At 34.0% G+C, this 22,517-nt stretch overlaps 1 protein-coding gene across 6 annotated transcripts in view; it reads right to left on the reverse strand.

The window, feature by feature from the left end:
• RIC1 (RIC1 homolog, RAB6A GEF complex partner 1) overlaps positions 1-22,517 on the reverse strand; it is a 164,026-nt gene that overhangs the window by 82,091 nt on the left and 59,418 nt on the right. For all 6 annotated transcript variants that reach the window (XM_072597126.1, XM_072597094.1, XM_072597103.1 and 3 more), the window contains 2 exons: positions 22,367-22,446; positions 708-815 (listed from right to left, as the gene is read on the reverse strand). In XM_072597126.1, the coding sequence (XP_072453227.1) occupies positions 708-815; positions 22,367-22,446 (188 nt within the window). The remainder of the gene's footprint in view (positions 1-707; positions 816-22,366; positions 22,447-22,517) is intronic.

A 22,517-nucleotide genomic window follows, 5' to 3' on the forward strand; every position in this document is an offset into this window, starting at 1 on the left:
GAGAGAAGGAAAAAAACCAAATGCCCTTGATTTCTCAATTCCCTATTTTTTTTTGTTTTACTCTATCACCGCATTTTCTCCTCAATTCCTTATTTTTTTTGTTTGAATATATAAAAGCAGCATGTAATAAATGATACACTACACTGGTATTATATAACCTGTTGTTTCATTATGTAGACAGAACATGTGGGAAAAAGTTCTGGCTTTTGTCCATTTCATAACAGCTCTCATTTAACAAAATGAAATTGTCACTTTATAGTTTGCCAAATACAATTGGGCACTGCCCCCCAAATCACATTGGTTGAAGTAGCAGCTGGAAAATTTAAATATCTTTAAATGCCTAAATGAAAATGATTACTCAATTATTTAAGGATTTGATGAAAATTATGTGCATAGGATTTACTTCATGTAAAAGACTCCAAATAATTTACACCATACAAAGACACCATTGGTGAAACACAAAAGCATTAATCAAGTGTGTGATTGTGATATTTTAGTCAACTTATTTAAAGACATAAAAGCAAAACTGTGATAATATTAAAGGGTTTCCCCCACCAAAAATAGTAATAAGTTTTATTGGTTCAATTCTCTGACCTATCCTTTAATACACCCATTTTAAAGTTTGTGAGCGGCAACCAACCATTCTGTGCTGTAATAAAGAACCCAGGACATAACAAAATGTTAAACCTAACAGAGGTATGGCATACCTAATGATAGGTGCTTGTAAATCCAGCACTTTTTTCATCTCCAAATTCAATGATGGAGCATATAGTTCTTCCTTAAAATGAGGTGTTCCCTTTACTTGCGGACTTCCTCTAAAAGAAAAAGCAAAGACATATGATAAGAACAATCTCTTAATTTTACACATTCTCTCTCTTTACCACCTCGCCTTCTCCCTCCACCCCTCAGAATTTTAAAACTTAAAAATGCACCAAATACAATCTGGCACATTTTGATGCAATATATTAAAAAATATGAACTTACAAACTTGTCCCTGGCCTTCTATTCTCTTTATGCCCTCTCTCGGCAGTTTCATTAACTCACATACTTTCATTTCTTTTAGTTATTTCTTGAGTTCTTGAACTTTTTTTCCATATGAATGTTATTTTTTCTAGTTCTCTAACATAAACTAATTTACAAATTAATCTGTATAGTAATATATAAAGTAATTCTTTGGTATCTTAATCAAAATAGCTTGAAATGAGTAAATTAATGCAATATTTTCATTTTTATTATACTGGCCTGTCTGATCTACAAAGAATTAATATTTTCCCCAGTTATTTAGGTTTGCTATCATTTTTGTAAATAGATGTTTGTAATTGTATTTATATAATTTTGGGGCATTTCTTGGAAGGCAGACTTCCAAGTATTTTATACAGTCTGTGGTCATTTTTAATGAAATTTCTCTCTCTTCCCTGCTTGGTCTTACTGACAACATAAAGAAATGATGATCTGCATGGATTTATTTTATATCCTCCACATTTGCCAAAATTCTTGTTTCAGTTAATACTTTAGTTGATGCTTTAGAGTTTTCAAGTCCACCATCATATTATCTGCAAAAAATGAGAATTTTATTTCTTCTTCATTTTTGGTTATTCCTTCAGTTCCTCTTTCTAGTCTTAGTGCTTGCTCCAGCTAGTAAATTTCTAACTCCTGTATCAACTAGAAGTGGTAACAATGGACATTCTTTGTTTCACACTTGAATTTACTGGAAAGAATTATAGTTTAATGACTATGGTGAAAATATATTTGATAAGAATGTATGTGTAGAACCTATATAAGATTGCACACTGTCTCAGAGAGGGAGGGGGAAAAAAATCTAAGATATATGGAAGTGACTGTAGAAAACTGAAAATTAATTAATTAAAACAAACAAAAACATTTTCACATAAAAAAAGAATTCTAGTTTATCTCTGTTACAAATAATGGAAGATCTTGGTTTTAGATATATGCTATTTATTATGTTAAAGAAAAGTCTGTTTTTTCCTGTTTTCTAGTGTTTTTAATTGAAATAGTGCTGTTTTATTAAAAGCTTTTCCTGCATCTATTGATACATTCAAGACTTTTGTTGATATTAATATGATTAACTGAACGTATAACTTTCCTAGTATTTAACCAACCCTGCATTTTTTGTATGAAACCTACCTGTAATAGTGTTTAATCTTTGTGATACTATGTGACACTATGATACTATGTCTCTTTGCTATTATTTTATTTAAAATTTTTTACATTTATATTCATTAAGGATATTGGTCTACAGTTTTGTTTTTCTGTTTTGATTCCATGTGGTTTATGAATCAAGACTGTATCTGTGTGAAGAAAGAATTTGGTATTTTTGTTATTTTTAAAAACAATTTATATAATAGGAGAATTCGCTGTTCTTTGAATATTTGATAGAAGTCACTTGTTAATCCACCTGATTCTATAGTTTTTTTCTTTGGAAGCTCACTTATTGCTTGTTTGATTATTTACTCTGAAATTAGATTTAAATTATCTATTTCTTGTTCTGAGTATTGTACATTTTTGTAAACATGCTTTTATTTCACTTAAGTTGTTTGTTTAACTGGCATGTGGCTGGGTGAAACTGTTTCCATTATCTTTTCTTATTCACTTATTTTGAATTTGGACACTGGTAAAATCTGGTAATTCTCAATAAAAAAAAGGAAATCAGTTAATGGTTTGTCCATTTTGTTTTGTTTTTTTAATTTATTTATTTAACTTTTAACATTCATTTTCACAAAATTTTGGGTTCCAAATTTTCTCCCCATTTGTCCCCTCCCCTGACCCCAAAATATTTTGTTTTGTTAAAAACTATTTTGTTAATGGAATTTTTTTCAATTTTGTGAATTAGTTTTTTAATTATCAGGATTTCTATTTTGGTGTTTAATTGGAGTTTTTATTTTGTTAGCTTTCTGGTATTTTTAACTGCATTCCCAATTCATCAATCAGTTCTTTTTTTTCCCATATAGTTAATAAGTATTTAGAAAAACAACTTTTCCCCTAAGGACTGATTTAGCTGTATTCCCCCCTCCCCCAATTCTGAATGCTATCTTACTGTTGTCATTATCTTTAATGAAATCAGTTATCATTTCTATGACTTGCTCTTTAACCCAACAATTCTTTAGGATGAAGTTAATTGGTTTCCAACTGATCTTTAATACTTTTTGTTCAGTTGTACTTAAATATAATTCTTCTTGCATGAGATACTTCTGTCTTTTGGTTTTTATGTCCTAGGACACCATCAATTTTTGTAAACATGCCACACAAAGCTGAGATATATGTATACTCCTTTCTTTTTCCATTCAAAAATCATCATTATATGAAATTATATGAAATCATAATTGTTACTCTTGTTTTTTATGTGTTTTATGTGTGTATTCACATAAGGCATAATAGATTTTGCTCCTGCCCTTTATTTTAACTCTGTATCAGTGTTTCTTGTAAACACCGTATTTTTGGATTTTGCTTTCTAATAGTCTGCTAACTTCTTCCCTTACATGAATGAATTTGTCCCATTCACATTTGCAATTATGATACTTGTTTACTTTCTTCATTTCTATTATCTTATAGTTTTTATTCTCAACAATCCTCTCTGCTTTTTCCTCCATCCTCTCTTGAAGCTGAAGATTTACTATGCTCATGATTAATCCTTTCCTTAATCTACTCTCTGCAGTCTCTTCGTGTTCCAGTCTCAGTCTTGGTGGAGTTGAAAGTAGTTCTCTGCCAATGTGCATTTGGCACTTTTTTAATCGGTTTAAATGAAAGTGAAGTTGAAGTGATGGTCACTCCCCTTAATTTTCCCATGTTTGCATATAGTTCTACTTACACAATCTGATTACATGTCTTAACAGGTTCTCCATTTTTTCTCCCATATTTCCCTTAATCTATTCACTATACACACTCCCTTTTTCTTACCCCATTTTCAAAGTATAACTAAGCTATTTATAAGTCTTTTATCTCAAATGATTACTTCTCTGGCTCCTTATGGCAATGGTATTCTAAATGAACACTTTTAACATCCACCCTTCTCCACTAGAATTTAAACAGTTATAAAGTTCCTTCTGAATGTACTCTTGTAAGTTAACCTTTTTTATTTTTCTCTTGACTTCCATGTTTATATTTCAAAGTTCCTTTTCAGTTCCCACTTTTTCATCAGGAATATCTGAAAATCCTCTTTTCACTGAATGTATAGTTTTTCCTTGCTGGATGATGATACAGGTTTTCTGGTTATATACTTATCTCTTTTACCTTTTTGAATATTTTATTCCATCCTCTTCATTTCCGCTTAGTTATAACTGTGAAATCATATGTGAAACTGGATTGTGGCTCTTTAATACTTGAATTCCTTCTGGTTACACACAGTATTTATTTCTTTTGTTGGAAAGCTCTAGATTTTGGCGATGATATCCATAGGAGTTTTCATTTTGGGGTTTCTTTTTGGCAGTGATTGATAGGTGTTTTTTTTTTTTTCTACTTTCACACTGCCTTCTTGTTCTAATATGTCTGGCTACTTTAATGATCTCTTGAAATATGATAATCAGGTTCGTTTTTGGTGTGCCATGAATGTTAGATAATCCTTTGATTCTTAAATCATCTTTCTATGTTCTGTTTTTGAGAACAATTGTTTTAAATATGAGATAGCTTACATTTTCCTCTATTTTCACAGGCTTTTTACTTTGTTAAAAGAATTTTTGTTGCCACTTGGAGTCATTAATATCTATGTGGTTGATTCTGATTTTTAGAGGTGTTTGTTACTGGGGAAAGGTTTTATATCTCTTCTGTTAAGCTTTTGATCTTTTCCAATTCTTTCCTCTACAGCTCTCATTTCTTTTACTAAATCTTTATTTTTTTATATAACTGATTTTTAGTTTTCAACATTCACTTTCATTAGATTTTGAGTTTTAAATTTTCTCCCCATTCTTTTCTCCCTCCTCCCAAAGACGACGGGCAATCTGATATAGGCTCTACTTGTACATTCATATTAAACATATTTTCACATTAGTCATGATGTAAAGAAGAATTAGAACTAATGTGAAGAACTACAAGAAAGAAAACAAAACAACAAAAGAAAAGGAGAGCAAAGCGTATGCTTCTATTTGCAGACTCCAAAGTTCTGTCTCTAGATGTGTATAGCATTTTCCATCATGAGTCTTTTGGAGTGGTCTTAGATCCTTGCATTGCTGAGAAGAGCTAAGTCTATCAACATCAGTCATCACACAATGTGGCTGTTAACCGTGTACAGTGTTCTCCTGATTCCGCTTCTTCCACTCAGCATCACTACATCTAAGTCTTTCCAGGTTTTTGTAAGGCCCACCTGCTGATCATCTCTTGTAGCACAATAGTATTCCATTACATTTACATACCATAACTTGTTTAGCCATTCCCCAACAGATGGACATCTCCTCAATTTCCAATTATTTGCCACTGCAAAAAGAGCTGCTACAAACATTTTTGTATATGTGAATCCTTTTCCTGCTTTGCTGGGTCAAAGCATACACACAATTTTATAGCCTTTTGGGCATAGTTCCAAACTGCTCGCCAGAATGGTTGGATCAGTTTACAACTCCACCAACAATGCATTAGTGTCCCAATTTTCCCACATCTTCTCCAACATATACTATCTTTTTAAAACCTTTGTTATCACTTCTTTAGAGAATTCTCATCGAGTTATTCTCCTCTTCTGGGTTTGTGCACTGATTATCCCTGGCATCACAAAAGGTTTCTCCTGTTTATTAATTTTTGTTGCTGAGGTCTCAGTAGTATTTCTAGGTCTCCTCTACTCTGGGGATCAAATCAAGTCAAGGACCTTTTCTTTGCCGAAGCAGTTTTTCTTTAGGCCCTCTTTCTTCACTATGGATGTCAAAGTTCTCCTCTCTTGTGATCATCCTTTTGGATAAAAAAGAGAAGCTTCTTCTTTAATTCTCAGTTAAATCCTAGAATATTTACCTCTGACGTGAAAGACATACTTAAGGACTTTTCTCTGAGGGAGAGGAGAGATGGGTTTAAGTTCTTTACTTAGCCTGAGAGAATGCCTTTCCCTCTCAAGTGTCCTACCCCTGGCCCCAATGTACAGTTTTTTGATTTTGTTTGACCTTAGCAACAGTCTCGAGCACCTTAGTCCTTCAATGAAGCCTCCCAGTGCCCAGAGGTATATGAAGCCAATGCCTGGCCACCTGCACCAGGTTAGCACTCTCCCCACCCCGCCTGCTTTTTATAGATGGGGAAACTGAGGCCGGGCCACCTGCACCAGTTTGGCATTGCCCCTCTTTGCCCTTGCTCTTTACATGGGAAAACAGAGGCCTGGCCATCTGCAGAGGGTTGACATTGCCCCTCCACCCTCACACTTTTTTTTTAATGTTCTTTTTAGTATAATTAAAAAATGATTGCACATGAAACTGCAAATCTATTATGTACAACCTGCAATTCCTTTTAAATGTATAAAGTTGTTGTGTAAATTTTTTTCCTTTTTTCTCCCCTCCCCCCCTTGAGAGATGACTACCTTCAGACGTACATAAGTATATATGTGTAAAATCATTCCATGCATACTTCTATTCATCACTTCTTTCTCAGGAGGCAGATAGCATTTTCCTTCCTATGTCCTTTGCAGTTAATTTGGGCATTTATAACAGTCAAAATAACTTAGCTGTTCAATGTTGTTCTTAAAACAACACTGCTGCTCTCTTGGCTCTGCTCATTTCACTCTTCATTATTTCTTGCAAGTCTACGTTTTTCTAAGATCATAGTATTCCATCACAATCATACCACAACAGCTTCCTTGCTGATATTTTATTAAATATCTTTGCATCAACATTCATTAGGGATATCAGTTTTCTTTCTGTTTTGACTTTCCTTGGGTAAGGTAATAAGACTGTGCTTTGCTTCACAGAAGAAATTTTTCAGACTCATTCCCCCTGCCCCCCCTCCAGTTTATGCAATACTGGAATAAAATGTTCTTTGAATCTGAATTCTCTTGAAAACCCATCATCTGGAGTTTTTTCTTTGCAAGTTCATTTATAACTTTACTCAATTTCTTTTTCTAAGATTGGGTTATTTAAATTCTCTATTTCCTATTTGTGTTTTATATTCTTTTTACATATTTATTTCTTATAGATTCTTAGTTTTTTTGCATATTACTGGACAAAAATGTTTCTAATAATATCCTTTGTTCTTCATTTTGGTAGCACCATGACGCGTATGTTGGACCTAAAGTCAGGAAGACTGATGTTCAAGTATGGTCTCAGAGACTTAATAACTGTATGACCCTGGGAAGTCACTTCATTTGTGCCTTAGTTTACCCATCTGCAAAATGAGGATACTAACAGCACCTATCTCCCAGGGTTGTTGTGAGGATGAGATGATAATGTAAAGTTCTGAAAACCTTAAATGATATGTGTTGTTACTGCTGTTATTATTTTGTTAACATTCCTTTTTCATTTGTGATAACAGTGATCTGGTTTTACTCTTCTTTTGCCAAATTAGTTAATAGTATATTTTACTGTTCTGTCAAAAAAAAAAAATTGCTTGGTTGTTTTGTTTTTTTTTTGCTTTAAATTTTGTTAAGCTCTTAGAGTTTTTAAATATCTAGTTTGGTGCTTAATTGGATTTTTAAAAATTTGTTGGCTATCCAGTTACTTTTAAACCTTGTTTTGAAAAAGGGGGGGAGGGAATTTCTGCAGCAAAACCTATTATGCTTCAGCTGAAGTATGCATCAGCTGATGTTTCAGGGCCATCAGTAATGATCTCAGATACAGAAAGAATAAAACTGGACTTGCTTAAAAGAGGAAACAGGGAGATTGATTTATGCTGGTAGACATTGATAAATAATATCAGTAACACACATATATGCAATGAATAACATAATATTGAAATACTTAAAAGGAAAGAGTTAAATTAGTAACAATAAGAAACATACAATAAAACTATATATTAGTTAGGGGCTACAACATACCTCTTCAGACCAAGACAAATCTCATAAAAAGTTAACAAGAAAGAAGCTAAAGACCTAAATATAACTTTAGAAAAACTAGATATGCTGCATCTCTGGCAACAACTGAAAGTATGCATATTTCTCAGAGATATATGACAACTCTATGAACACTACCATGCCATTAGGACACTAAGAACCTTACAAAGAAATGAAAAGTAGAAATTTTAAACAAAACTTTTACTGATCACACTGAAATAAAATTATATTCAGTAAAGGTCCACTGACAAAATGATTAAAACTGGAGACTAACTTAGTGTTTTTCTTTGTATCCTGAACACTTAGCACAGTCGATGGCACATAGTAGGTGCTGAATAAATGCTTATTGGCTTGGCTCCCCCATTTGAATGTAAACATGTCACACTTATTTAGTTTCTTTCCAACAGTGACTTCCATCAATCATTTTATATTTCTCTTGACTCCTATGCTTATATTACAAAGTTTCTACTCAGCTGGGGTCTTTTCATCAAGAATGCTTAGAAGAACTATATTTCATTAAAGAGTCCCCTTTATTATTCATTATATTAATAATTATTAATACTTAATAATTATTAATATTATATTATTTCTTATTATTCCCCTGTAGGATTATATACTCAGTTTTACTGGGTAAATTATTCTTAGATGTAAGCCTTAGATGTAAGTACACCATACTGAATACTGTATTCCAAGCTCTCTGCTCCTTTGCAGTGGAGGCTAATAAAGGGTATGATTCTGACTGTGCTACCGTAATTGTTCTTTCTGGCTGCTTACAGTGTTTTGTCTTTGATGTGATCTGTACTATTACATTCTTAGACATTTTCATTTGGGGTTTCTTTTCAAGAGGTGCCTAGAAGATTCTTTCTATTTTTATTTTTCTCGGTTTCCAAGAGATCTGGACAGTTTTCTTTCAAGATTTCTTGAAATATATCCAAGCTCTTTTAAAAATGATTCTTACATTCTCTATCTATTTTCCAGGACAGTTATATATACATACATACCTACATACATATACACATGTACACATATACATAATTTTTATGCACAATGTGATTTATACATATATATATTTATAACTCCATGAGACAACAAAAATATTAAAACACTTAAAAGACTGAAGAAAATAAAAGGCCTTGTGAAATATCTTAGGACTCATTAACTTCTAATCAGTCCATTTTAATTTATGAGGTCTGCTGCTCAGGCAAGGCTGTTTACCTTCTGTGCTAAATTAAATTGTTAATACTTCTTCTATAGCTCTTATTTTTCCATTAATTGTTTCCTCTAAATTCACATTTCATTTATAAAATCATTAAAAATTTCTTAAAAAAATTCTTACTTAATTTTTTTCAGAAATTCTAATTGAATTCTTGTTCACCTCTTGTGTGGATCATTGCTGTTTGCTTTACTTGTAGATATTTTGGAATCACTGTCCTCTGGTTTTATGTCTTTTTTGTGGTGGCATTTTTTTTCCAACTTATTTTTCTAGTCTCACTTCCAAAACAGAAACCATGTTAGGCCTAGAATCTATGCACTTCTGGAGAGAATGTCTGGGTCTTGCCTCGATCTGTAATGTACTCTCATTGGAGTTTAATGCATACTGTGTTCTTTAAGAATTCTCAGGGAATGATCAAGCTGGGGACTTGATCTGGGTAAAGTCTAATTAAAGCCCTTCTGTTCTAGCTCTTGACTCTGGTATGGGCCTGTATAGAATAACTATAGGCTTGCCCCTGGTTGGAATTCCAGTGGACTTATAATTTAGCTGTATGGTTCAGACCAGGGGTACTGGATTCAAGATTCTCCTACAGAATCAGAACTACATAGCTGCTGCTTGATTCTGTCCTTGATCCTTCCTCAGTACACAGAGTTTGGAGACCGCTTCCCAAAGCCTAATGACCTCACCCTGCCCTGGCCTGCTATATTCCTAGATACAGGTCCTTTCCTCATTTTGCACTGGCTTTGAAACCCAAATGCTTCATCCAAGACCTTTTCTTGTCCAAATATACAGCCACAGACTCATCCTCCCCTGAAATTTAGTCTCTACATGTAGGGGACCCCTCTGGCCAGATCTCATCCACGGTGTCTGGAAACCTCTATCTTTCTCTCTATGCCAACCTTGGCCAGAAAAATAGCTCACTCTGACTTTTCCTCAGATTTCCAGATCAGGACTCAGTCTGGTACTTTTTTTTTAAAAATAACTTTTTAGAGTAGTTGTGGAGGACAGTTGGGATATACTGCTTTTCCTTATTACATTTTTGGCTGGTCTTCCCTCAATAATCTTTAGTTTTAGGATTAATATCTAAACAATTAAGCTCCTTTTGAAGTAATTCAGTTCCTATGTTATCACTGAGGTATTAACTATGTTTAAATACTGCTGTAACACTGTACTTATGGCCCTTAATTTTCTTACCTTTACAAAATACCTTGCATATATTATATATTTTGGCTACTTCAATAAGTAAACTGCTTTGGACAAGTTTCAAGTTATCATAACAAAAAATCAAGGAGGAAATCAATACTATAGCTGTTTTATTATCTCTTTCAGTGCTTGTTAAACACTGGAAAACCAAAAACAAGAAACAATGGAGCATGCTAGGGATAAATAATTGTGAGGCAAATTCAGATGGACAGTTCCAACAGCCATGTATCTAATATATTATTATTATGACATAAAAATCAAATTATTGTTTAAAATTTTAGCAGACTAGATTCTGTCTTCAGGGATTGTAAGAGCTCCTATGAACCCTGTTATTGTGTAGAAGTATTACATAAATTTGCATTTCACTGAATCTGTATATTACTTCCTGACTGCAAAATGGGGACAACACATATTGGAGGGCACTACCTACTCCACAAAGTTATGATGATCCACTTGAGATAACAAACACGAAACACAAAAATAAATAAACAACATGTTACATATGACAAAGTACTTTGTAAATGTCAGCAGTTATTGACGGTCTGAGAAATTATACAACAATATCCAAATCATCATCATAACCAATTTAACATGATGGAAATGAATGCAGGTGCATTATACTTGCACAACACAAAAATGAAAGTAATAAACGATTTGATAAAACCTGAAACCAAACTGATGAGGCGTTAAAACTGATGGTGACCTTTTGAGCTGGTGATGTAGAATGCAATAAAACGAAGTTCGAGAACAAAAGCTTTCTAGGTTAATGCCTGAACGAGCAACAGAGAGATTAACAGACAATCAGACGGTTGCTCAGTTCCTAGGCTGGAAATGTGTAGTAACATTTTTAACACATGCTACATCACGCCTGAATCAGGAATAATAGGTTATCCTGACTCTTTATCTCTCCCTGCAGCTATTCCAAACCTTCTCTTCTCTTAACCTTTCTGCACACCCCACTTGACACCCTTTTAAAAAAGTTGAGACTTTTGCTGAGTCTTCATTGATAAATTTAAAATCACTGATGGCAATATCCTCCTCCTCATTCCACATATCAGAACCTTCTGACAAGATAGGTCTTCTGCAGTATCTGAGTGAGGAGGGTGTCAAATGGGTGTTTCTGTCATACCACACTGATGACTCATTATTAAAATCCCCACCTTTGCAGAGCCCTGCTCCTCCTCCCTATACTGGTAAAGCTGATTTTTTATATCTTTTCACTGGACCTGACTTGTATTCCTACTGGATTCAGTCTTATTTGATTCAGTCCAATGCCTTTGTGGCCTGCCAAGAACCTTGCATATCATGACTGTATTCATAATAGTAACTATCCCTCCTAACTTTGAGTCATCTATACCTCCTGCAGCATTAGTTTCCTCTTTGAATGTGGTCTCCCATCTCTGTGATTCTGAACTCTGAATGATGAGGTTTTACTCTATCTAGCCGTAAGTCACATCATGCCACTTTCCAACCATTTCCAAAGACAAGCTAAAAGACAGCCCCTACTCCCCAAAGAGCTTTCAGACGTAGAAAGACAACACACAAAAGGGAAATGAATAGGGGGCTAGGAATGTAATGAAGGTATACACTTGAGGGAGATGGTGTTGCAGCATGGAAAATCTACAGGACAAAGGGCTATTCAAGGGTAAAAAAGTCCCAGGAAGTAAGGTAGGTTCCAGGGGGATACTGCATTTTAAGTATGATGTTGAAGTACATTCAATCTAGAGCCTAGAGGGGAATGGAAGGCTGGCGAGACTGAACCTCTGCCCATAATGGAACTTAACAACGGGAGAGAGGGGTTGACATGGCACACTAAAATCCCAGACCCCAAAGCCACTCAGGTATCAAACTTATATAGTTTAGACAAAATGCTAATAAGATACTAATAGAAAACTGTTTGTTGTCTATGGGGAAAGCAGTAGGGATAGTCTGCACCACTAAAATCAGGGTATTTAATGAGATGCCTAATAAAGAATGAGAAATGAAGGGCAAGGGACTTAGGAAACTTAACTTTCAATTACGCCACAGAAAGCAAGTTGCTGGGCAGGGGGACAATGTCCAGTCTCCAGGTTGAACTCTATCATACATGCATCTTGGGGGCTAGGGCTATACCAGCCAAATCAGTTTTCACTGACTTACAAAAAAAAAAAAAAAACTACAAAAAAAGAGTACTGTAGTTGAACTGCTACTACTACAGTTTTTTAAAGTATACACTGAATTTACAAAGAATATTATCCTTTTTTTTTTTGCCCTTTGTGAAACTGTTTTCCCCTTCTATATATTTTAAAGGTTTTGTTGGTGCTTCTTTTTTGCGGAGAGAGGTACATTTTTATCACCATATGAAAACTCACCATTACCCCCTCCCCCCTCCCACTCAAGAAGCCCTCCTCCAGAATAATAAATATAGTCAAGTCACACATAACACACCAGTCACGTCTGAAAATATGACTTATTATATACTTCTGGTTCAGCATCTCCCTGTCCAGAGATGGGAGGACTGCTTCATCATCAGTTTGGCTAAAATCATGATTGGTTGATTATGTTTCTGAAGTCATTCAAAATTATTTTTCTTTTGATTACTGTGGTCATCATTTAAATTAGTGTCCTGGTTCTGCTCATTTTACTCTCTACCAGTTCATATAAATCTTCCCAAGTTCCTCTGAAGCCTGATGCGACATTTCTTATAGCATAATAATATTCTATTACATTCAAATATCAGAATTTGTCCAGCCATTACCAGGTTGAGTAGCACTCATCTGGTTTCCAATTCTATTAAGTATGGCTCTTGTTACATATGAATATTTATTATCTACATTATCTTGGATATCAAACTTTATCAGGGATAGTTGCTATGAAGATTTTCCCCCCTAGTTAATGGCTGAACTTCTAATTTTAATGTGCAAAAAAAAAGTTTTTTAATTTTGTATAATCAAAACTGACCATTTTATCCCTGATGACCACCTCTATCCCTTATTTAGTTAAGAATTCTCCTCTTGGCCAAAGTTATGAAAGATAACATCTATCTTCTAATGGTTTTTTTGATATAACTTATTCTGTTTCGGTCTTGAAACTATTTGAAGCTAATCATGGTATATAATGTAACACATATTGGTCCTAATCTAATGTGTTCTTTTTTTGTGTGTGTGATCTGGATGGAGGTTGCTTGGTGCTTCATCACTTTCTTCCTACCTGCAGTATTTTTCTTTGACCTGGAAGCTCTGAATTTTGGCTATGACATTTCTGGGTGTGATCAATTCATGGTTTCTTGCGATCTTCACTCTGTTGTTTGGTTACAATACTTTTAGGCAGTTTTCTTTTATAATCATTTAAAATATGGTGTCCAAGATTTTTTTTCCAGTCCTGGTATCCATGGAGTCCAATTAATTCTTTAACTGTCTCCTCATTCTGTTTTCCAGGCTATTTTTGATAACGTTATCTCACATGTTCTTACAATTTTTCAGTATTTTGATTTTATTCTAAAGTTCTCATTTAATGATTGAACTTTGGAAAACATTTGCAACATTTTATTTTTCAGAGTATCCACTTCTTGGGTAATGCGTTCCATTATCTAATTCAAAGATTCTTATAAGAGTCCAAAAAAAAATGTCCCATCCTCCCCCAAAGGGCTTGTACATTTGTTTTTCAAAGACATTTTGATAACTGTATTTCATTTAATTTGCTTCCTTTACAATCCTATTTATTTCATTTTTATGCATTTAAAACCATTACTCTGAGAAAAAGTCCATGACACAAAAAAAGATGAAAACTTCCTGGTCTAATCTAAGTTCTTCAAGTGACTTAATTTCATTCCTTATCTCTTTTTTCAAGCTCTTTCTCCATCTCTTCCACCTATTCTTAGAGTCCTTGTGAATCAATTCATTTGCTTGTAATCTTACTTGTAATTATGATGATTATTTTCTTCTGAGATATTTTTTCTTGGATTCTCTAGGCACATAGTGTTTTTTGTTCCCCACTCTCTTACAAAATTTTTCTGTTTACTTATGATTTTTGCCTCAGCTTCTGGATTGGGTCTTTGAGCCAGAGATAAATTTTGTCCCCTTGTCTGATTTTGGATAGAGTGGATAGGACCAAATCCTATCTATGCCTATGGCCCAAAGAGGGATGATACTATGTCAAGATTAGGTCATTCCCCTACTGCAATCCAGATGCTACTGCCCTGGCACAATTCTGGGTGAAGTGGCTTGGGCTTGGTCCCATCTCATCTACTATAGTGCCTTGCTTGGGAAACTGCTTAGGGCCTGGCACAGAACTCATCCACTGTGAAAGTACATGGTTTCTTTCCCCATTTCCTGGCAGTCCCTGACTGGGAAATCATATTGGCCAGGCCTAATCCTCTGCCAAACTACAGTCTCTCCACCTCCAACCTCCATTAGAAATCCACAAGATACGGTCCTCATCTCCAGGTATGGGCTTGGAAAGTAAGTAAGAGCTCAGCGATCTTTCTCTTTGGTTTTGTTGAACCTGTATCATCTGCAACTTTTCTTTATCATTCTTGAGGTGATTCTCAGAACAACCAGCTTTAGCTGGTACTTTTCACATTGTCATCTCTGCCAGAGATTTTTAAGTTCTTCTCATATTCTAACAGTACACTATTTATCGGCATCACCTTTTACACACCCAACAGACTCCAAATTTGAGGTTTGAGATGGTGTCTTATTTATATTTATCTCTCTCCCAGTGTCTAGTATTATAAATCACACTAAGTAGGCATTTAATAAACGTTTAATGAATATATGTTGCTCAGAGAGTGAATCTCTTCATCTCCTCCTTTATGTGTACACAAATCATGGAGATTCACAAAAGCACTCATGCCAAAAATCAAACTCGGAAAAAAATCAAAAAAATTCCTTTAAAAGACACAGTATTTATTTTTAAACACAAGCCTAACTACTCTAACACATGCCTTAGTACTATGAAACAGGAACATAAAATTTCTAAATTTTTTTTCTGCTTCATCAGCTGGACACAAAAAGGGCAGATAATTGATCACAACATTTAGCTCAGATCTTATTAAAATGTCTGACCCTGTCCCTTGGTCAAATTTCCCTAAAAGAAACATGAGCGTAGGAAGGAGTGGCAGCAAAATTTTTGAAGACTAAAACTTTCTTATTCACATATTTTACTTGAAAATTAAAAATAGTTATGAGTTTTTTCTTTGGGTTTGAGAAGAGCATACAACAAGCAGAAGGGAGTCTTGACATCTATCAGCCAACAGTATAATGACACAGAGGGGAAGGCAAGAAGCGAGCCATAACTATTCTCGGAAAGAAACTGAGTTTACAGGAGTCTTAAAGTAAACTCTCCAAGAAATATTTCTATACATAATTCTGCTCACTGATAAACTGATTTAGAATTCCAATAAGAGCCTTTAAAATCACTTCATTAAATTATTATATCAATTTAAACACAGAGACTATAGTAATGTAGTTAAGGTTTCTGATACTGAATGAATTGGAAAGTAAGCAAACAACAGTAGCAATTCAAAACCTGATATAATTACAAAGGTCAAGATTTTAAAAAAGCACCCTGTCTTTATTTACATATAGTTTATTTTTAAAAATGAAACAAAACAGCTTTAGACTAGATGTCCTTGAAACTACTGCCATATTGTACCCTAACTTTATTTTTGTTTCTTTTGATTCCACATGTGTGTGTATGTGGGTGTGTGTACACACACTAATACAAATATACGTACACAAAAATTGCTAACTCAAAAAATTTTTCTATATCCAGAAAAATATCAATTAATGAAAAACGAACAAAGAATAAAATAGTTTGCCATGATCCTTAAGAAGTTATTTTTGTGGTTACTTGGAATTTAAGTGCTACTGCAATTTAACACTGTTGTCAAGGTTCTCAGGAATATTAAGTTTGCATGTATCTGTGTGACTAAATTGAATGCAATATTTACTTCTGACACAAGTGATTTGTAATTGTTGGCAGTTATCTTTATCAGTGTTATCTTCCAATATTCAAAGTCCAGTTCATTCTGTACCAACACGTTTATATGACTCATAATTTACTTCTCCATTTCTGAACACAATTTTTGGGGGTCCAGTCACATGATTTAATTGGAGCAGTAGACCAACAACTCTTCTAAAAATGAGTCCTAGGGCCTGTCCGTCAAAGGTCACACATCTATCATGTGTCAGAGGCAGAACTTGAACCTAATCTTTCCTAACTCCACAGTCAATCCCAACCATTTCACATCTATTCAATAAAACTTCAATGGCTCCCTATTACCTCCAGGAGCAAATATAAATTCCTCTGTTTGTCTTTTAAAGCCCTTAATGACCTCCTTGCTTTTCACTACACATTCCACCTCCCCACTCCATGCATTGTCAACAGCTGTCCCACCAGCTTAGAATGCCCTCTCTTCTCATCTTTGTCTCCTGGCCTCCTTTAATTCTCAGCTAAGATAGCACCTTCTACAAGAAGTCTTTCCTGGTCTGCTTTAATGCTAGTGCCTTTCCTCTGACATAATCTTGTTTGTATGTAGTTGTTTGCATGCTATCTCCCCTACTAGACTGTAAACTCCTTGAGAGCATGGATTGTTTTTGCCTTTCTTTGTATCACCAGCTCTTTCTTACAGAGTCTGAGGTTCAGTAGGTGCTGAATAAATTCTTGTTGACTCCTTTCATTGAAGGATATTGGTATTTAAATTATCTCTTTCTTTCTAATAGGTGGTTAACATGGAGTAGTGTAGTTAGAATTAAAAGGCAAATGCTGTTCACTGGTCAAAAACAAATTTAAAAACTAGGAAAAGATTAGCTTTTCCTTTCCTTTCAAAATCTATGTCTCTTTCACAGTGAATTAGCTAATAAGAAACCTCTCATAAAAGGACAGGGTGCTTACAACATACTTACAAATGACACTTAAATCATGTTCTGTGGTAAAATGCTTTTTTTTTGTATAAAGTATGTATAGCAAGCATGTGGAATAAGAACACATTATAATATTTCATTATTAACTATAGAATGTTTTATTATAACTTGGTCAGTAAACTAATGTCACCATAGGCTATAGGCTGAGACTTGACTGTTTAGATTAGTATGGGCAGTATAGTATATAGTAAAAAGAATATTAATCTTTTAGTCAAAAGACCAGCATTCAAATACAGACTCTGACACTTAAAAACGTGTGCAAAACTCTCTGTTTCTCCACTTCGTCATCTATAAATCAGGGATGATATTTGTATTACCTACTTTACTTCAAAAGGATGGTGTAATAAAAGAGCTTTGAAAACCTTAACACAGAGCCTATATCAGACTGTATGTCATCTTGGGGAGGGGGCTGAAAAGGAAGAGGGAGAAAATTTAAAACTCAAAATCTTATGGAATTGAATATTGGAAACTAAAAATAAATAATTTTTTAAAACAGGAAAACCTTAACAGTATATAAATGTGGAAATTATACAAAACTTTTTTTCAAATGTGTTATTGTTAAGGGACTAAATATTTAATGTAAATTCTAAGATAAGAGAAATACATTTAAGTATAAATGTGAAAATACATTCTAAAGCTAAATAGAAATTATTTCTGGATTATATATAGCACAGCTCCTTAAAAAAAAACACTCTAAACGTTCACGGAGTATAATTGTTAAAAACTGATAGAAAAAGACACTTTAGTGATGATTCCAAAGCCTTCTAGTTTTATATCCTATTATTTTTCTACCTTTTTATCGGATGTGTTTAATAAACAGTGGTCTAAAAAGGTTTTTCAAATGTCATATAAGAAATATAAACCTTATAGAGTTGGAGAGGAGAACAAGAGAAAGTAATGAAAGAATGTAAGTCACCCAAGGCAGAACTAAAAGCATATCTGAAGTGATATCTTTGTTGGAAACTATTAATGAGTATGGATATCTGATCTGTTATTTCAGATGTGATATAACAGGGAAAAGATATGTACTTCTAAGGTAAAGTGTGTTAACTTTCAATAGAGGATATCTGATAAACTAAAGAGAATAAAAGAAGCTGATATACTCATAAAATTCAGAAAAGAGGCTCAAGAGAAAACTGTTCCATATGTGAGTCAGGGAAAGAGGAACTATCTATTCCTTGTGAGATATTTTAACTCTGCCTCTCTATTTTAAAATAATGTAAATTTTTGTCAACTCTTTGTTTTTTATATAAACTAAATGTCCCTTTCTATCATTCTCTCTTTCTCAGAAAGGTATTCCATATAAACATTTTTTTTTAAAAAGCAAAACTGATTGATATGTTCAAAAAATCCCCCAATAACCTGACAATATATGTAATATTTCACACCCATGTATCACTGTGCCCCATTCCCGGCAAAGCAGTAAGAAGGAGGTATCTTTTTATATCTCTTCTTTGGGGCCAAGGTGAGTCATTACACTTTTGTGGCATTTAGTTTTTATGTTTTTTATTGTATTCTTTCAATTTACACTGTTGTAGTCAATGTGTATGTTGTTTTCTTGGCTCTGCCTACTTCACTGTGCATCAGCTCATGCAATCTATTTCCATGTTTCCCTACATTCATATCTACCATTTCTTATTACAACAGTAATAATACTCTATTACACTCATCTATGACAATTTGTGAAGTCATTCCACAAATGATGCTGTCCCCGCCATTTTTCAAAGTTATAAGCCAACTTCTACTTTTCCTTCTTTTTCTGCCTTGGCTTTTTTTTCCTCAACAAGACTCAAAGCAATACATGGGAGTCACAATGACAGCTGAGCGGTCCATGGCCCAAATCAATTAATTTGTTTCCTTATTTGTCTAAACCCTGACATAAAGCCCAGACAGAATTACTTTTCTTCTTTTTGTTGCCAGCAGAGCAGATACACATTTTATTCAGCCTGGTTTAGAAAAGATGGTCTTTGATAAAGCTGAGGAGCTTTAAACAATGTAAAACAATCTGTAAGGAAGTCACAACCTCTTTCAATTTCATTTTTCTCACCTATAAAAAATGGGGGTGTTGGTCTTGATAATCTCTCAGGTTCCTTCTGAGTTCTAGCTCCAAAGTTCTATGATTTATTAACATTGCTGACTGACAGCATAATGTTCATTCATATAATAGGTAACGAGAAGGATAACAGCACTGGACCTGGGGTCAGGAAGACTTAACTTCTGATCTTTCCTCAGATAATAGCTGTGTGATCGTGGCCAAGTCATTAATTTCTTTCAGTCTCAGTTTCCTCATTTGAAAAATAAGTAAGGAGGTAGGATTTAATGACCTCTAAGTTCCCTTTCAGGTGTAAATCTAAGTCCTAGATACTAAATCTAGGCACCTTTTACTGAATATAACCATAAAGGTCTTCAATAATCCTATTTGCAACCTCTAAATTAAACACAAAACCCCTCTATAACATCTTTGGCAAGTGATCACTTAGACTCCACTTAGTAACAGTATACTGTTAATAACCTCAAAGTAGTGGCCTCAACTTTTTAAAACACAGTTCATTCCACTGTGGGATAACTCTAATTATAAACATCTTGCTACCAGACCTGTCAGCTGGTGCCTGAAGTTCATATTCTAGCCTCTACCTCTCTGTGTTTGCACACAGGCTCCTCACCATGCCTCAGAATCTTTCACTTCTCTTAAGGGGCCACTAAGCTACCATTTCCTATGGGATTTTTGATCTTTTCTTGTTTCCTCCAGTTGTTAGTGCTCTCCTCTCCTTCCTCAAGTTGTTTTGTGTTCCTTGTCAGTACACATGATTTATCCCAAGTAGAATGTAAAGTCTGTGAGAATAGGAAATATTTCATGTTTTTGTCTTTATATTCCAAGTGTCTATCATAGTGCCTTTGCATGGCATACCTGTTGAACAAATGTTTGTTAAACTGAATTAGTAAACTCTCCTCTAAATTGTATCCTAAGATATTCTCCTGTAACTTCCATATTTCAACACCAACTACAGAGAGTCCAATGTCAACACACACTCACAGTCTATCACTTCTCCTAACTTTAGTATTTCCATTTATAATTAACAAAATACTACACATTCTACAAGTGGGCAGCTAAGTGGATAAAGTGTCGGGCCTGGAATCAGAAGACTCCTCTTCCTGAGTTCAAATCTGGCCTCAGATACTTACTAGCTGTGTGACCTTGGACAAGTCACTTAACCTGTGTGCCTCAGTTTCCTCATCTGTAAAATGAGCTGGAGAAGGAAATGGCAAACCACTCCAGTATCTTTGCCAGGAAAATCCCAAATTGGGTTATGAAGAGTCGGACATGACTGAAATGAATGAACAATAACAACATATTCTACAGGCAGCCGTAAAAAGAGGCACAAAGTTGGCCTGGAGTTTCAGAAAAGGGTTCTATCATAAAAGCAGTAAAACTGCAACTTATAGTGTAAATAGGCCACATCTTTATATAAAATAAATATATAAAAATATATAATATAATATATAAAATATATAAAAAGTTTCTTTACAATTCACCATTTTGTTTTATTTTCTTTTCTACTTCATTTTTTACCTTAATCTATATTATAATGACTAATCTAGTCACTAATAATCTTTGTTATAGATCAGGGATCCACAACTACACCCTGTAGACCAAATTCCTGCCACATGTCTGTTTGGTCTTTTTTGTATGGTCCTCATACTAAGAATAGTTTTTTAAATATTTAAAATAAAGGATTATTAACAGCATGGTTTTTACATTTTAAACTAAATTTTAACTGTATTTTAAAATGTGAAACATTTTTAGCTCCTGGGCTATAGAAAAATAGGTGGCAGGATTTGGTTCCACTGACATAATTTGCTAATATTAACAAACTGTTCTGGACTAATAATCATCACATCCAACTAAGTATAGCTTACAAGTGAAATTTTCTAAATTTTCTTAATATAACCCCCCTTTCATGCTTAGTCAATTTTCCCCATTAGTTTCTAAAAACAAAAATTGTTTAGTGACTGAAATAAAGTATTAGAAAATATTTCCCAATGATTACAAAATAAAAAACAACGTATGGTAAGAAAAGCTAGAAAACACAGTTTAACGTATTTTTTAGGTATCACAACTTCTCTTCTGCAAACTAGGTTTGAAATAATATAGCTTATATGTATCTGAGTTTTATTATACTGATGGGATAAAGGTGCAGAAAGGAGAAGGCAGACTGGTGATTCTATAAATATAAAGAGTTTACAAGGAGGAAACTCCCACAATCAAAGCAGACATGCAATTGTAATGCAATTTACATATTTAAAGAATTGGGAGAGGGAGGCCACAATGAAAGGTCATGCAACTTGCCCAACAGCAAGTATGTGTAGACACAGCAGTTGAATCCAGGTCTTTCTGGGTTCTCTAATTAGGCCATTCCTCTATCCCCTAAGTCAAGCTACCCTCACCTCACACTCCACCTCCAACAAAGAGCAGAAAATGTTTGCCAATTTCTCACCCAGAAAACAGGATAGGAGTAATCATAAAAAATTAAATACAAGTGTTCTGATAAACATAACTAAGGAGAGCCAATTAATTTCAATTAAGATTCACAAAGAGGTAAAATTTAAGCAACTGGTCACTAATTTCCAAAAAGGACAAAAATTATAAAACATTAAAATATCAGAAGTTACAGTGTATGTGTAAAATTAAATGAAAATTATATTCAGCACACTGATTTCTGGTAAATATTACAGAGTATTCTATTCTCTCTTAATTCAATAGTCAACAGGTTTTTGTTTAAACTTTACTGGAAAAAAATGAAAGCACAAGATATATCATAACATTAACAATCTCTGTACTATTTAAAATATTTCCAAGACTCAGCTATTAGCTACCTTACTTTAACCTCTATTTCATTGCACATATATGCACAAATGACAGGACTAACAAAATAATTTGCATGGTCCCCTGGCAAAGGAATTTCATATATATTCAAGACAGCCTATCCTTGTTTGAATCTATTTTTAAATTTACAAAATGTAATGCTTTTTCAAGGGTATAATACATAAATCAAGAATAAAATATAAAAACCAAAAACTTACTTGGGATATATAGGCTCATAAAGGTATTTTTCTCCTCTTGCTGATGCAATATGGAAAAATAAGATGTAGCCATTTGCTGTCTGAAAGAGATAAATTTTATTAATTATAGAGTAAAAATACTTTTTCCCTCTCACCTTAATAAAGTTCTCTA

Source organism: Notamacropus eugenii, chromosome 1 (genome assembly GCF_028372415.1).
Source record: "Notamacropus eugenii isolate mMacEug1 chromosome 1, mMacEug1.pri_v2, whole genome shotgun sequence".
In the NCBI taxonomy this organism is placed as follows: domain Eukaryota; kingdom Metazoa; phylum Chordata; class Mammalia; order Diprotodontia; family Macropodidae; genus Notamacropus; species Notamacropus eugenii.